Source organism: Leishmania mexicana, chromosome 10 (assembly GCF_000234665.1).
Source record: "Leishmania mexicana MHOM/GT/2001/U1103 complete genome, chromosome 10".
Taxonomy (NCBI): Eukaryota; Euglenozoa; class Kinetoplastea; order Trypanosomatida; family Trypanosomatidae; genus Leishmania; species Leishmania mexicana.
The window spans coordinates 47,554-63,215 of NC_018314.1; the positions used below are offsets into that span (position 1 = coordinate 47,554).

The 15,662-nt window shown below is 59.4% G+C and overlaps 3 protein-coding genes across 3 annotated transcripts; all 3 read left to right on the plus strand.

The window, feature by feature from the left end:
- Positions 1–1,507: 1,507 nt before the first annotated feature.
- LMXM_10_0150 (conserved hypothetical protein) lies at positions 1,508–2,617 on the plus strand (the record flags this gene model as incomplete). Its single annotated transcript, XM_003872802.1, has 1 exon — positions 1,508–2,617. The coding sequence occupies one exon, from the start codon at positions 1,508–1,510 to the stop codon at positions 2,615–2,617; it is 1,110 nt and encodes a 369-aa protein (XP_003872851.1).
- Positions 2,618–7,033: 4,416 nt separating this feature from the next.
- LMXM_10_0160 (conserved hypothetical protein) lies at positions 7,034–8,530 on the plus strand (the record flags this gene model as incomplete). The annotated part of the gene is made up of 1 exon (XM_003872803.1): positions 7,034–8,530. One exon carries the CDS (start codon positions 7,034–7,036, stop codon positions 8,528–8,530), a length of 1,497 nt encoding a protein of 498 aa, XP_003872852.1.
- A 3,759-nt stretch (positions 8,531–12,289) lies between these two features.
- On the plus strand, positions 12,290–14,320 carry LMXM_10_0170 (putative guanosine diphosphatase; the record flags this gene model as incomplete). Its single annotated transcript, XM_003872804.1, has 1 exon — positions 12,290–14,320. One exon carries the CDS (start codon positions 12,290–12,292, stop codon positions 14,318–14,320), a length of 2,031 nt encoding a protein of 676 aa, XP_003872853.1.
- Between the last annotated feature and the right edge of the window lie 1,342 nt (positions 14,321–15,662).

The following is a 15,662-nucleotide window of genomic DNA, read 5'->3' on the forward strand; positions in this document are numbered from 1 at the left end:
TGTAGCTCATGTGACGCACTCGCTCATCCACCGCCATCATTGGCAGTGCTCTCCTTCTTAGTTTCTATTTTCGCGTGTGTGTGTGCGTGTTGGTGTACCAACGAGAGGCAGACACCAACGGCCAGCTGTCTCCTCTCATGTGTTTCTCCTTCTCTGGCGAGCTATCCCCCCCCCGCTCTTTATTCTCCTCAGGTTTCTTCGAGTCTACCCCTCTGAAGGAAAAGAAAACCAAGTCTATCTTCAGCCGGCACGTTTGCCCGCGTGTAGCAGCAGCAGCAGCGTTCACGTACTGCTGCCCCACCAGGAACCACACACACACACACACACATTGCGTGAGGTGGTGTGGTCTCGGTTTTATCCCTCCGAGGCTGCCTGCTGCCATCCTCTCTGCCTCCTCTTCCCTCCCCCACTTCCTCCTCTCCTCATTCCCTCGTCGGGGGAGTGGGGAGGGCTCATGCACCAACACACTCGCGCACCCTTCCTAGATATGTTAACCCAACTGTTTCCTCTTCTTCCTGTGCAGCCGTCTTCATTCTTGTCGCTGCCCACTCACTTTGGCCTGAGCCCACACCTTTCTTGCCCCTCCCCCTCCCCCCTCCTCTCTAAGAGCAGCGGCGGCACTCCAGCCAGGAAGGGAGGGAAGAGGCAGACAATATCAAGGCAACCACGCGTTCTAGCACAGGCACGCACATCGTAGCGAGGAGACAGTAAGGGCAGAGCACGCCTACACGTCGATTAGTCATAACGACGAAACACCAGAATAATATATATACGAAAAAAAAAGAGAAAGACGGGCAGGTGGCAGAATTCGATCAGGAGAGACCCCTCGCCACCACCACCACCACTCACTCACCCACCCATTCCACCCCTCCGCCACTCTCTCGATCGCTACATAGAGAAACAAAAGGGGGAGAGAAACGACGGCACAAGCATCTGTGCGTGATCGCATACGTCAGCGCTTGTGCTGCTCTTCGAATATTAGCAGTCCTGTGGGAGGGAGTCTGGCGGGTGCGCTCTCCCTCTCTCTCGCTGACACACACGCGCCTCTTTTTCTTACGCTTTTTCGTCGTCATTTTCTCCTCCCGCTCTTCTTTTCGCGTGTTGTTGCGGGTTGACGTGTGGGGGAGGCGGCGGCGGGGGAGGTCCAGACGGCGTTCAACTCTGCCGTCTTCTGGGCCACCCAGCTTTGTCGGAGACGTGTTGCTCACGCTTGTTTCTGTGTCTGTGGTCCTGAGTATCTTCGCTGCATCCGTATCTCCGGCCCGTTGTCGCGCGTGCGTCTTTGCCGGCCGCCTCACACGTCCTTCCCCCGCGCATTTTCCCTTTGTGGACTTTTCTTGTTGCTCTGTTTATAATTTTGTTAGTGCTCCTCCGTCGCCACCGCTGGCGCTCGTTCTCTCCGCCTGTCTGTGCGGAGAATAGACGGTCTTTTGGTGACGCGGCTTCACAGAGCAGCGTTGCAGGTGCAAGCACCGAGTCTGCACGGCGAAGTGGAGAAAGACCGAAGATGGGCGACATGGACATGGACATGGACATGCGTATACATCCCACGAAGTATACCAGTGGCCTCGAGTCAGGTCCCTTCACTAGTGAGGACGTCTTATCAACGAACACTGATCCAGTCCATGGCTACGACGCCTCCACTGCTGCGCTTGGGGCCCACTCCACTTTGTTCCACGCGCTGGCTGCGGTGGAGGAAGATGACGACGGGGAGAACAGCAACGACGTGCTGCTGCGCCTCCTGAACGAAGTCAGGGCCGTTGAGAGTGACGACGACGATGACGAAGTGGAGGTAATTGATAAGGGCTCTGACGAGAACGCCGCTGACTTGCTCGCTCTCCGTCACAGAGAAGAGCCGGCGAAGCCGTACATGCCGCCCTACACGGCTGTCCCCCGCGGCGGGGCGGCCATGGTCGCCGGCGGCTTCACGGTCGAAGGCAACGCCTCGTACTCGTCTGCCGCCAGCCTGCCCCCTCCTCCGCCCCCGCCGCCGCCGCCGGCGTACAGCACGCCAAGTATGGCTCCGCGGAGCCCTTATGCGAACTGTTACTCCGGCATTCCGCATCTCTCCACTACACCCGGCTCGAAGCCGCCGCCGCCGTCGTTCGCGGAGGCTATGGCGACGGCGCACGGCACCCCTGCCTCACTGCTCGGGCGTTCGGTGCCTTCACAAGAGTGCTCTCCGATGTTGGCCAACTACGTTCCACCCATGCCGGCAGCGCCGCAGGAGACGGTGCTGCTGCGCAACAGCAATGGCGTCTTTTTGCTGCAACCGATCTCCAAGCCGACGCCGCCGTACACCCCACCGGCTGGCAGCACCTCTCCCCCGGTCTCCCCGCTGCCGCGATACTCGCTGCCGCCGGCCGCCGCATCCACGCTGAACACCGCCGCCGCCAACGGCTTCCTTGGCAGCTCCATGGTGCAGGCGAGCACGCGGGCTTCCAGCATCGCGGAGCCTCTGCACTACACGCCATTCGGGCCCGCAGGAGTCAGTCCATACCTCAGCACCACGGCCCCCTACTCGCACGACGTTGGATCGGTGCGTGGCACCCCGTCTTTGGGGGCTGCACCGCCGCCGTACGCATGCGGGGCACCTCGAGCACCGGCGGCGCGCTGAGGAAACCCAGAGAGTGACGCAGAGAAGAAAAAGACACAGCGTGCCCGTGGCAGCGGTGCCGGTTAAGGTGTGCGCGTTTGTGGGCATTTTAGCGGTGGTCGTGACCGGGCACCCGCGCACCCACGCACGCCTTCTCCACAGCGCACGTGCGGGCTGCCTGTCGTTTCTTTTTCTTTTCGACTTTGCTTTAGTATGTTTGCGCTGTGCTGAGGCGGTGTCCAGTCTTCCTGAATCCCATCCCCAGCACTCCCCAGCCCTCCTCCTCCTCTCGTCTCCCTGTTCCTACTTGGCTTTCGCTTATATATATTTCGGCTCTACCTTGGTCGTCTCTCCGCCGCGTCTGCTCTGCACATATACTTGTGTTCGTATTTATTTATTTCTATGTGGCGGCTGTGCGGACACCTGTGCTCTACGTCTCCACTTTTGCCTGGGCGCTTTTCTGTGCGTGTGCGTGTGCACGCTCTCCTCCTCTTGTGTCTCCCGTATTGTTTCTTGAGGGAGATGCGGCACACACACACGCACACACACACACGCACGCACACGCACGAGCTTGCCGACAGGACGCACACTCCCGATGGCGTGAACGAATAGTAGCAACCGAAAATAAAAAGAATGGAAGACAACTTCTGAGAACAAGAGCAACAAAAGGGTGCAGCATTACACCCACGAAGCCTCCACGAGGTGCACACATGCATACACACAAACGTGTCGGCAGCTCGAGGTCGCATCAGTGGGCCGCTGCTTTTCCATTTCTTCGTCTTTTCTCTCCGTGTTGTTTCTCCTCTTTTGGTGTAGTTCTCCGTCCATCTTTTCTTTCCCTTTTGTGTTCTTCGTGGTGATGTCTGCTCCGCTTCTCCTCGTCTTGTCTTTGTGCCTCTCACTTGCCATCGGAACACCACACGGGAAGATGTATATATCGCTGTGCGTCTGTGCGTGCGTGTGTGCGTGTGTTCTGATCTCCTCCTTCTCTCTTGGGTAGGGGGTGGTGGGCGCGTGTTGCCGGCTTTTAGTGCTTGTCGGTTCTCTTCGACGTTTTGTTTCTTCTCTGCTGTCTCTGGATCCCCACACATGTGGGCGCGTATAACTCTGTTTCGGTGTATTCGTGTGTGCGTGTGCGTGTGCGTGTGCGTGTGCGTGGGCTTCATCGGGGGTGATGATCAACCGAGGAAGTCTGGAGGTGTACGCAACAGCAGCACCCAAAAAAAAAGGTGACGATAGAAGACTAGAAGACGCTTCCATGAGTGACGCTCCCCACCTTGTGGTCTGTGCATGTGTGTGTGTGCGTGTGTGTCGGTGCGGGCCACTCTCTTCGTAGTCGAGCGTCACGCTCTCGAGCAGCCGCAGCTTCGACGGAGAGTACGAGGGAAAAGGGCAGAAACTCCAACGGAAAGGCGGCACATGAGGACGTCTCGCTTGAGAGCACCGCGTTACTTGATAGTGTGTTTGTCGCGTGCGACAATGTCATCTGTTCTTCTGTGGTTGCCGATCTTTATGTGTGTGGAGGCAGGCGCCAGGCAGTCGGTGACCAGCCCTTCTCGTCGCCAATCGCATTCATCCTCCCAGCATCAGATACGCGCTCTCCTGTCGAGCCGTACGGCAATTCACCCGAATCGTCGCGCGCGCTTCGTGCTTGCCTTGCTCCCCCTCTCAGAGGCATTTTCTCTTGCGATTGGGAGTGATGGAAGGGAGGCGCACGACCCGTGCGAAAGTGTGTATCTGTGTGTTGTGCTTGTCTGGGTATGCCTATGTGTGGGTGCCTCCGCACGGTGCGAGACGCCGGCAGACGCTGTTGTTGTCCGATCCCCAGAGAACGTAGAAGCACGGGGGTAGACGGCGGTCTCGCTGACGTCAGCGCGCTGGCCTGCCGCTTCTTTTGCTCCCTTTCTCTGTGTTCCCCTTCCGTTGCGGTGTTGCGTGTCCCTCTCAACCTCTTTTTTCTTCGTCCGGGGCGTTTCTTTCACTGCACCGTATCTGGCGCTGTCATCCTCTCTTCCGCGGTTACGCTTCACAGACTTGCCTCCTGTTCTTCCCTCTTGCATATGTCTTCCGCCCTGTGATGTGCGGAAATACGAGTTGGTGAATGTGTGTGTGTGTGCCCACGTTGATCCAGGCAGGGATGTGCGGACATCTTAGCGTCCTTGCTGTCGCTCTTGCCTCGATGACAAGTAGATGGTCGTCTCTCTGTGTACGTAAAAGTGGGTAAAATGCAGCTGCATTTGGTTTCGTTGTTTTGGTTTTCTTTTTTTTTTGATTTCTGTTGTTCTTTGTTGTCGACTGTTTTCGTGTTCCCTTCCCCACCCGATCGGCTCTCCGTCGCCTCCTCCTCCGCCTCCGCCTCCTCCGTGTGTCCGCGTGTGTGGTTGGCCGCTTAATGATGCTTAACTCGCTTTTCCATCGCTGTTTCGAATCCTCTTTTTTCTCCTCGCTTTCTATCATGAGCACCCCCTCGAGCAACAGCGAAAAAAAAACGTCAGTGAACACACGCACGCATGCACACGCACACGCACCTACATGGAGGAGGCGCACCGCCATAAAACTTCTCGGCCTTTACACGCAAACGAACAACGGCCTCGTCCGCCCTCGCGAAGTCCGTGCGGCGTCCTCTGCTTTGAGGTGATGTATTTGACCCTCCCCCCTTCTCTCCCCTCCGCCATGGCGGGGCGGAGGAAGAAGCGGATGGAGGTCAGGAGAGGTAGAGGCACGATTGTGAGGAAAGAGAGCACGGGGACGGTCATCAGGCGACTATACACCATCAACTGCACGATAACTGTGCATTGTGTTCGTGTGTAGCTCTCACCTCTGCGTGTCTCTCTCTCTCGGTGCCGTTGCGTGACTGGTACGATCGCCTCATACAACGAGATGTCCCCCCTCCCCCCTCCCCCGTCGTCTACGTCTGTCCCCCTCTCTTCTCTATCGCGTGGCCCACCCGAGAGCAGCGACGCGCACAACGAATGCACGAGCACACTAACGACAGTCACGACATCAAAAAAGCGCATACCGGAAAAGCGAAAGGAAAACACCGTCTTTACACCTCGACGTGTGTGTGCCCCCCTCCCCTCCCCCTCCTATTTCCTTGCTTCGTTGCGTTCACGTGCTGTTATCCGTCTCCGTACGTGCACGCATACCCATATATATACACACTCACGCAGACACAAACAGACCCACACAGACCTACCGACCCGACCCACGCACGCATAACCGCACACGGCTACAACATCTTGCTGTCGCTGTGGACATATCTTTGTAGGCGCTTTCATTTTCTGCATGCGCACACGCATCACCGCCTCCCTGCCCCTCCTCCACCTGCAAAGAGTGCGGCGTGTCTTGTCTCTCCCCCTCGTTGTCCTTAACTTTTTTGTCGGCCACTCTGTTCACTTCATAGGCCTCCCCCTCCACACACACACACACACATTACCCCAAGCTCAGCTTCTCTCCCTGTTCTCCTGCGCCTTTTCCTTCCCTTAGCACGCACACTGGCACATACACATCCGGCTGTGTGCGGCGTCCCTCCGCGCCGTACGAACGACTTTCCCCCGTTGTTATTTCCGTTGGTGCACTAAAACAAAGACGAAGCAACGAGAAGACAAAAGGAGGAGCGTGCAGAACAACGGCAGCTGCGTCGACGCACAATCACCTGCGGACCCTCTGCCGCTCCCCTCCCTTCTTCATCCACGCACACACAGGCACACACATATAATATATATATATATATATACGTATATTGTGTGTGTGTGTCAAAAAGCGCCAACGAGGCCCACCCACTGACTCACCTACGCAAACACGAAGGCGGCGACTATCATGGACTCGCGACGGCATCGGGTATCTCCGCTTGTGGTGCCGTCGTCGGCGCACTCGCGCACCTTCTCAATGACAGTCACCAGCGCCAACTTGGTGAGTGTAAGCGACACAAGCCTGTCCCTGACCCCAACTTGCCCCAGCACGACTGAACGCCACCCACTGCATGGAGCGCACACGCCCCACCGTCGCGCCTCCATCCTGGAGAAGCAGAAGTCCACCCCGCGCGGCTCCTTGCAGTGGCCGTCGACGCACCGCTCCTTCTCCAGTGCTGCAGCCACGCGTGACAGCTCGCGGCACTCGCAGGTGGCCGACCGTATGAACGCGACAGGCATGAACGTATCCGCCTTGAGTCCGCACGGTCGAGCATGCAGCAGCGCCTCTCACACGCCCATGTCGTCGCACGACGAGCGCAGCGAGCACTGCTCCGCTTTCAGCGGTGCCGGTGGCCGGCGGGGCTACAGTCTCGGCCGCCACTCAACGGCACCACCGCTGGTGGATTTCGGAGACTCTCCTTCCTTCAGCCGACACAGCGCCGCGCACAGCGTGTGCACGACAGCGCTTTGCACGCCACGCGACGGCACCGCAACGTCCTCACAAGGCCCCGTAGCGTCGCCCTCCATGACTACGGAGGACAACGCTAGCATGTCGGCCCCTCCCCCACTGTACGACTTTGAGGCGGAGGCGCACCAGCTAACGCGCGAGCAGCTTGAGGAGCGGGTGTTGCACATGCGGGCGGCCAACGTTGTGCTGCAAACCTCGGTGCTTCGACTGCGTGAGTCCCTAGCAACTCTGCAGGAGGGCATTCGCGCTAACTACGCTGACCTAGAGCGACGGCAGGAGGGCATAGCGAACATGCTGCTGCGACGCCTGGAGGTCACGAAGCGACGCCGCAGCAAGCTAGTCGCCCACCTGCGTAGCGTGGAGGCCGAGAAGGCATCGCAGGAGATAAAGCTGCGCAACACCACGCAAAGCATCAACGAACTGTCGAAGCATCTGAAACTGGAGGAGCAAGAAATCGCCAACCGCCTGCAACGCCGTCTGGAGCGACTGCACGCTCAGCGAAAGCAGCTGGACCAAGCCCTGGAGGAGCAGACGAACTCTCTGCAGCAGCTGGAGCAGCTCGTGCAGGAGGTGGAGGAGATGGACCAGAGCGACGCAGCGGAGACGAGCTCCGCCTGCCTGGCCACTCAAAGCGCAACGTTGACGCCGGCACTCCCCCCTGCACTCGCGAGCAGCGCCACAGCGACCAGCAGCAGCATCTTTGCTCCTGTGCACGAGCGTAGCAGCAGTCGCATGAGCGCGGCGAGCTCGACCACCGCCACCACCACGGCCGACGTCGCCTACGACCCTACTGGCATGATACGGTACTTGGAGGAGGAGATCGCGGCAGCCGAGAGCCTGCGCACGGAGGCGCTGTCCAAGGCAGAGAAGTACGTCGCCACGCGCGAACGGCTGGAGCGGCGCCTTGCGCGAGAGAAGCAGAAGCGGGCCGAGCAGCATTCCCGCACACAGGCGATTCGTCAGCAGCTGCAGGATGCAAGCACCGCTGTGAATGAAAAGGAGGCGGCGCAAGCGTTGACGATGGAGATGGAGGTGGACCGGCACCTGAACAGCTCTCGCTTCGGCGGCGACTTCATCTCAAGCGCCAGCAGCACGTGCGCCACGCCTCAGTTGCGTGCCGTGAGCGCGGGGGCTAGCCGAGGTAACTCGGCGTCACCTGGTTTCAGCCAGCCTTGTCCCGCGCCCGCTGTGCAGGACCTCGACGGACGCCCGCAAGACCCGTTTATGTTACTTGTCAGCAGCGCCTGCGGCGCTCAGGCGAGTTCCACAAGCCACCCTGACCACCTCAGAGGCGGCAGAGGCGTGTCGGCCAGCATGTCAGGCTGCACGTCGCTAAGCGATGCCCAGCCCGCCGCGCCTGGGATGGAGGCAGCGAACCGTCTCTCCTCAACACCGCTGAACGCGTCGGCTAGTCGTGATGAGGCAACGATATCTTCCGAGGGCAGCCGGCACGCACAGCTGCTTCTGCAGGACACCTGCCGCGTTGCCGCCCCGCGTCCCGCGACGTCCGCAGAGAGCACGCTGCCGTCTGCGTCATCCATGCCCGACGCCTAAGGCCCCATGCTGTAGCACCTCCACCGCCCTGAATATGCTAGACTGCGACTGTGTGTGCATCGATACCTGTGCTGTCCTGTGCATGCCACACCTGGGCTGCGGTGGGCGGGTCTTGTGGTTCGTGAGGTGAGGAGAGAACTGGCCCCATATTGCCATGTGTCATCACAAGCCACTGTCGACCGCCTCATCTTTTCATTCCTGAGGAAGGAGGAGGAAGGGCTCCTCTTGGGGGCGTTGTCATGCCCTCGAGGCAACGCACACCCTCTCACCTCAGCCACACTAGAGAAGGTTGGGGGAGGTGGGTTGTGATGATGGGAGCGGTGAGAAGCTCATGCAGCACGCCCTCCCTTCACCCAACGCTTCCCGTTGTCCCCGAGGCGCACTTAAAGACACACACGCAATGTCTATCCACCCTTGTTGGCGCAGGCATGCTCTCCAGGTGGTGCTTGCGTGGGGGCGGCTGCCTCTTCCCTCCCTCCGCTGTATTTCTCTATCTTCCCTTCTAGTCATCTCTGCGTTACGTTGTGACAACCAAGCCTTGACGTCATGGTGGCCACCGATGTACACGCTCTCACACACACACGCGCGCGCACCGTATGTCATCTGGAGCTACACCACTGTGCTGCGGGTGTCTTTCACTCACTCTTTTGTATACCCCCTTTATTTTTTCCCTAACCGCTCCCCTCTCCCCCTCTCCCCTTCCTCCTGCCCTCCCCCTTTCCTCCTCGGTTGCCTGTTTCAATGTGCCTGTGTGTGTGTGTGTGTGTGTGTGTGTGTGTGACCGTCCTTCATCATGAATGAAGCCCATGTTTCCTTTTCTCTTGCCACTCCCTTGTTCTCGTCACCCACCTCTTCTTCTATGACGTTTGTGTGTGTGTGTGTACGTACACACCCGCACACCACGTCTCTGGCCGTATCCCAGCCGGTGCGTTGCGTAATTGCCCACGGTACATCTTTCTCCTTCTCTCCTTATACGCTGAAGGTGATATATATATCTGCCGAATGCCTTGCTGGGTATCGGTTGGATATTGCGTAGGAATCTTTTGTTGCTGTGCGTTGTGTGCGTGCATGCGTGTGTGTGTGTATGTAACTGAACTGGCGCTGTGCTGCATGTTGTCTGTGCATGCTGTTGTCGAGGACTGTACCCGTCCACCCGCCTCACTCGCCGCTGTGCAGACTACCCGCCCACCGTCCTCCTCCTCCTCTCTTCTTCTCTCCCCGTCTCTCTGCCTTTTAGTGTGTATCTCGCGTCTGGTGGCATCCCCCCCCCCTGTCCCCTCACAGGGCCGGCAGGGGAGACGAGGGAGGAGTGGGCAAGAAGGGGAATACGTGAGAGGATGCGGAGGGCGCCGCAGCGAACAGCCGCGAACGGGAGACGGACAAACAACAAATAACCAGCGGTCGAAACCGGAGACGAGAAGAGAGCAGCATGCTTTCTTCTGCCTCAGCTCCTCATCACCGCCACGCCAGCTGAGGTGTGGATGGCCAGGGCATCAGCCGGTGGTGTGAAACGCGGGAGGCATTCGTGCATTGTGTAGGTGGGAGCGAGAAAGAAAGGCGGAAGTCTTCTCATGCGTCGCGCTGCCGGTCAGCAGCGCCGCCAGCAGGGCTTTTTGGGTGATGGAAAGGCGGTCACGTTGTGCTGGTTCTCTCACCACTCCCGTGAGGGCCGCGGCTCTCGTGTCTCCGCCTCTTCCTTGCCTTTTTCTCTCCCTCTCGCAAGGGCGACGCCCGTGAACTTCGCACCCGCCATGATGCAAAGAGCGCTGCCTCCGTGCCTCCCTCTGATCTCTCGGCTGAATCGGGGCGGAGTATTACAAACCCTTTTTTCATTTTTGCAGCACCCCGTCTCTCTCTCGCCCTCCCTCTCCCTTTCACATCTGCCCACATCACGGTCTACTTACCGCATTCAACGACACGCACACACCTGCGCCGACCTCGCCGACATCCCTCCGACAACGCACTTGTACGTGGTCCGCGCACCTCCGTCTCCGCGGTGGTGCTTTCCTCTTTCTCTCCTCTTGACCTCTTCTCCCGTTCTCTGCGATCTACGCGGTAGCGTTGCACGCAATCTCTGTTATCCTTTTTCACTGGGCGTGTCCGCTCTTCCGCCATGCGCGCTGTATCTGTTAGCCAGTGAGGCAGTAGCTGCCTTTTGCTGAGTGCCAGGCAAGCCCGGCGGAGTTGCCTGCGCGTTGCGGAAGCGAGTACACTCGTCTCTCTTTCTCTCTCCCTCTCGCTGTGGTCATTCGTGTCGATGATGGACGGCTGGCACAGCACTTTGCTCACATGAGAGGCAGAGAAACAGAGAGCACGTTTCACGGGCTTCGTTTCCCTATACCCCTTTGGCCACAGCACCGTCGTCCTGACTGGTGTGTGTTATGCCTCTCAGAAGCAACGGCAGCCGCAAGACTGTCTCGCTTCCGTTCCTCCACGCAGATGCACATCCTTCTCTCACTGTCAACCTTCCCTCTCGAGTCCTCCTCGTGGTTCTCCAGGGCTTCCTTCTCGCAGCAGTCGCAGCAGCGTCACCGTTGGTGTTGTCGCGGTCGCCATCATCTTCGCAGACTTCAACCGTTGCCGCTCCTGATCGCATGCTTTCCTCGTCCCCATCTCGCCAATCACCGCCAAACACGCACACGCTCAGGTGACCCGAGGACACCACCCGAGAGAGAGACGGAGGAAGAAGAGCAGCCCTCGTGCCCATTCTTCTTCTCAGATATGCTTTCATCTTTGCGATGCCAGGCGTCTCTGCGCCTCATCATGATGACATCGGGACACCGCTCAGTGCGTGGCGGTACCAAAGAGCCCAGCACACCCGCTCGCTGTGTGGGGAAGCCAAGGCAGCCGTTCTCCTCCCCCTCCCCCCCGCCGCCGCCGCCGCCGTCGCTATCTCTGCCGATGCCGAGCCACTTCCGGTGGTGGAAGGTGCAAGCACCTACGACATGGGGAGGTGAGAGCGATGTGTGGCTGCTGACGTCGGCGGCCAGGTCCTGGGCGGCGTGGCATCGGAGCGAGCTGAGTCCGTGAACACGTCTGTGCCATCCACACGATGGGCGGGAGAGTGTCCGTGTGACTCGAGCGTGTCTTGCCCCCGGCCCTCGCACCACCCACTGGCGTGGGGAGCCTGAGTGCCACCCGGAGAGGTGCACGAGGTGGCGACCGGCACAGTGCGAGCGGCTGTGAGGCGACCTGCAGAGCAGGTGGTCGGTGGAGCTCGAGGCGGGGGCCGTGCTCTCAGCTGACTGGGGCGGCGCATCGGCGGCAACGCGTGTGTCCACGGCGGGTTTGCACGACGCGATGGGGCCTGCGACGGGCCGGGGCGTAGAGCGGAGTTGGACCTCATGTGGTCTGGCAGACTAGCCACGCTGAAATACAAACGTTCCCTAAAGTTTCTACGCCGCTACTGTGGCACTCCCCCCTCCCCTCATCCCCCTCCCTGTTTGATTCTCTCGTTGCTTCGCTCACGCGCATACGGATATGTGTACCGATTCACCTCCCCTGCCTCCATCGACTCTCTCCGTCTGTCTCGTCGTACCCGTTTCAACGCGAGGTACACAGCTAGGAATCCTTGCCTGGTCGCCGCCCATTGTGCTTCCCCGCTGCCCTTTCTGTTGCTGAGGTGCGTGACTGCCTCCACCTGCGTACGAGGTGGTGACCGTTTTTCTTTGGTCCCTTCGCCTCCCAAACAAAGCGTTTTCCATATCCATCATGCCAATGGCTGACGACCGCGTCACAGGCGGCAAGTTACGGAGGAGCATGGGTCGCGTCGTCGTTGCCTTCTTCGCCGCTGTGCTGGTCGTTGTCTTCCTCACCTCGTACGAAGTCGGCGTCGGCACTGCCAACCCGCTGCAGTCCCGGCACATGCAGCTCACGGAGAACGCCGTGATGAAAAGTGAGTCGAATCTAGCGAGCTGCCGCGAGGTCAACGGGGATTTAAAGAGCGGTGGTGACGTCAACGCCGCACAGGCGGTGGCGGAGATGAAGCGGCAGAGAGAGGAGCTGGTGAGCATCGTCGCGCTGGAGCGTGAACGTGTAGCGTCGGCGCGTAGTCTGTTGCAGGTTTGCGAGGATGCGCTAGCGAGGGATCTCAGTGTACTCTTCGGTGTTGCCGACCACAACATCACTGCGCGCCTCCGGTCGCTGGAGGAAAAGCGAACACATCTGGAGAGTGTGATCTCGATGCTCAACACGGGCCCATTTGGTGCAGTGGAGCTGCGCCGCAGCAGCGACATACGCGCACTCCAAGCGGCTCTCTTTCACGAGATGCGCGCCAGCAAGAAGAAAGCAGAAAACGTCGAGCCGTGCACGAAGTCTTCGGACAAGTACTCCGCCGTGTTCGATATCGGCAGCACTGGAAATCGTGTCCATGTCTACAAGTACAGAGTGGCCCCTGCCGCGCATACCGCTGCCGCAGCCGGCAGTGAGCTCAGCGACATGGACCTCGCCGAGGAGTTTTTTGAGCTAAATCACATAGCCCTTAGCGAGCTCGATAATCCGGTGCGGGATGCGCCGGAGGCGTTATGGGAGCTCTTCGTGAAAGCCAAGGACTTTGTACCGGCGGACCTGCACGCTTGCACGGCGGTCGAGTTCAAGGCTACCGCGGGGCTGCGCATGCTGGGGATGGAGAAAGCCACCGAAATTCTTGCCGGGATTCGCGAACGGTACCGCAACGAGGCGTTCTGGTTGCGCGGCAACGCGCCGGTTCGCATATTAGATCCCCGCGAGGAGGGCCCAATGGCGTGGCTGACGGTAAACTACTTACTGGGGGCATTCTCCAGAGGTGCAATGGCAGCCGCCTCGACGGTGGCCATCATTGACCTCGGCGGCGGCTCCACGCAGATCGTCTTCGAACCCGACGAGCGCGCGTTCGACAGGATGCACACCGATTTTCGCTACTCGGCAACCTTGGGCAGCCGGTCTGTGAGAGCCTACCAGCACAGCTACGAAGGCTACGGCCTGCACGCGGCCACCAAGGCGCTGCTTTTTCACGTTCAAGGCAAGAGCCAAGAGAAGCCGGGCGGCGGTACCACCACCAGCACAGCAACGACGACCACCACGACGGCACCGGCAAACGGCGATGACAAGGCCACGTCTGTTTGGGACGGTCAGGGAAACCTGGATGCAGACGGGAGCGGCGAACGGGACGATATCGTCACCAAGAGAGCGCCGCCGATGCTACCGCCGCTACCGCCGCCACCGCCGGACGCGGAGGCGGTGGAAGCGTTCCCGTGCTTCGCTGTCGGCTACGAAGACCCACTAGGGGTGAAGAACGTCAAGAGAAACAATGTCGGGAAGCCGGTTATGCCCACCAACTTCCAGGCTTGCGCGAACCTTTTCCGGGATCGGTTGCTGAAGACAGTGGGGCTGACATGTGAGGCGGCCAACTGCGGCATCGCTGGTGTCATGCAGCCGCCGCTGACCAACTTCACCGGTGAAATCTACGCGTTTTCGTTCATCTTCGATCTGCTGGTCTTGGCGAACAAGTCCCTGGTGCCAGCGGGGGCTGCTGTGTCGAAGGAAAAGTTTGAGGTGAAGCTGCCGGACCTAGCGAAGATTGCGGAGGGGCACTGCTCCGCCTTCTCCCTCACCCGTATCGCCGAGGCGACCGCCAAGGAGGGCCTCGGTAGCCTGAAGCCGGAGTACGAGTGCATGTACTACTCCTACGTGTACGCGCTTCTCCGCTACGGGTACGAGGTGCCAGAGGACCGCGTGCTGCACGTGGCGAAGAAGATCCGCGGCTACGAGACCGCCTGGTCCCTTGGCGCCTCACTCCTCTCTCTCATCTAAATTCCCTCCCAAGGGGAAACGGCATTGGAAGTGGGAATAGTGGAGGGCGGGGCGGCTGATGCGCGGTGCTGCGGTGCACACTGAAGCGATGGCTGACACGATGACGGCCACGGGCGTGTGCATGAAACTCGCACTTCTCTATCTCCTCCTCACCACTTCATCTCCTCGCCAACGGAGCCGTGCCTTCTTGTCCGCCCTTTCGCTGGTACCGTGTATCAGGCGACGGCCATGCCGTTGTCGCTGTCGGCTGTGTGTGTGCGTGTGTATGCCAAGTCAGGTTTGCCTTGTGCCTTCTCCGTCGATCTCTCTTGCAGTGTCGTTCGCGTAAAGTCATGACATCTGCTGTTATTGCCGGAGACCTGCGACAGGAAGGAAAGACGGAGGGATGATGTAAAAAGCAAATTGCGGATGAGGAGTGAGCTAAAGCACTCTCCGGTATTCCAGTGCCACGCATCACCACGTACTCATCTTCTCCCTAACCCCCCCCCTCCTCCTCCCTTACGCTCTTCTACTCATGTCGAATCTCGAGGAGCGACGTCGTTGTGTGTGTGTTTAGCTGTTCCTTCACACACACACACACACACACACACGCACACGCACACTGTGTCTCCCCTCTTACTATTGTTTGCCCTTTCGTTGTCGCTCACGATGTGCGGACGTGTATGTGTGTGTCCTGTGCACGTGGGCCGTGCCTCGGCTCTCCTCTCTCTCTGTGTGTGCCTGTCTATCCGTCTGTCGATATCGATCTGTCATGCCGCTGTTCAGTGATCAGCGCAGACGACCCTCACCCACTCCCATTTACCTTCTTTCTGCGAGGAGCACACGCGGTACGTGTGCGGTGTGTTGGCCGCCCTTCTCTCTCATGATGATGATTATTGGCAACAACATCGGCAGCTGCGCGCGCACAAGCACATCAGTGTCGAATACGCGAAGTGGCGGACTGGCCCTCAGCGGGCTAAGTAGCTGCCTTTCCACGGCGAAGACTTCCTGCCTCGTGCGTTGGCCGTTACAGGCCTCTCTTGACCCCTCTCTTGCCATGTGTGTGCGTGTGTGCGCGCGTTCTCCACGGCCACTCCCTCCCTCCCTCACTGGGATACGCGCGCGGCGGACGGTGTGTACGCACCTGTAGATACCGTTCTGCGAGAGAAGAGAAGGTGTCGCTCTCGACTCCAACGCCTCGTACTCCTCACATACACATCTCCTCCTCTTGTCCTCCCCTTCGCTCTCATACACACGCCGTGTGCCCCTCACCCACCACCACCACCACACACACACACACACGTATGTGATGGTCACGTTCTCGGGATTGGTTCTGTGCCCGTGTGTCTGGATGCATAAGCCC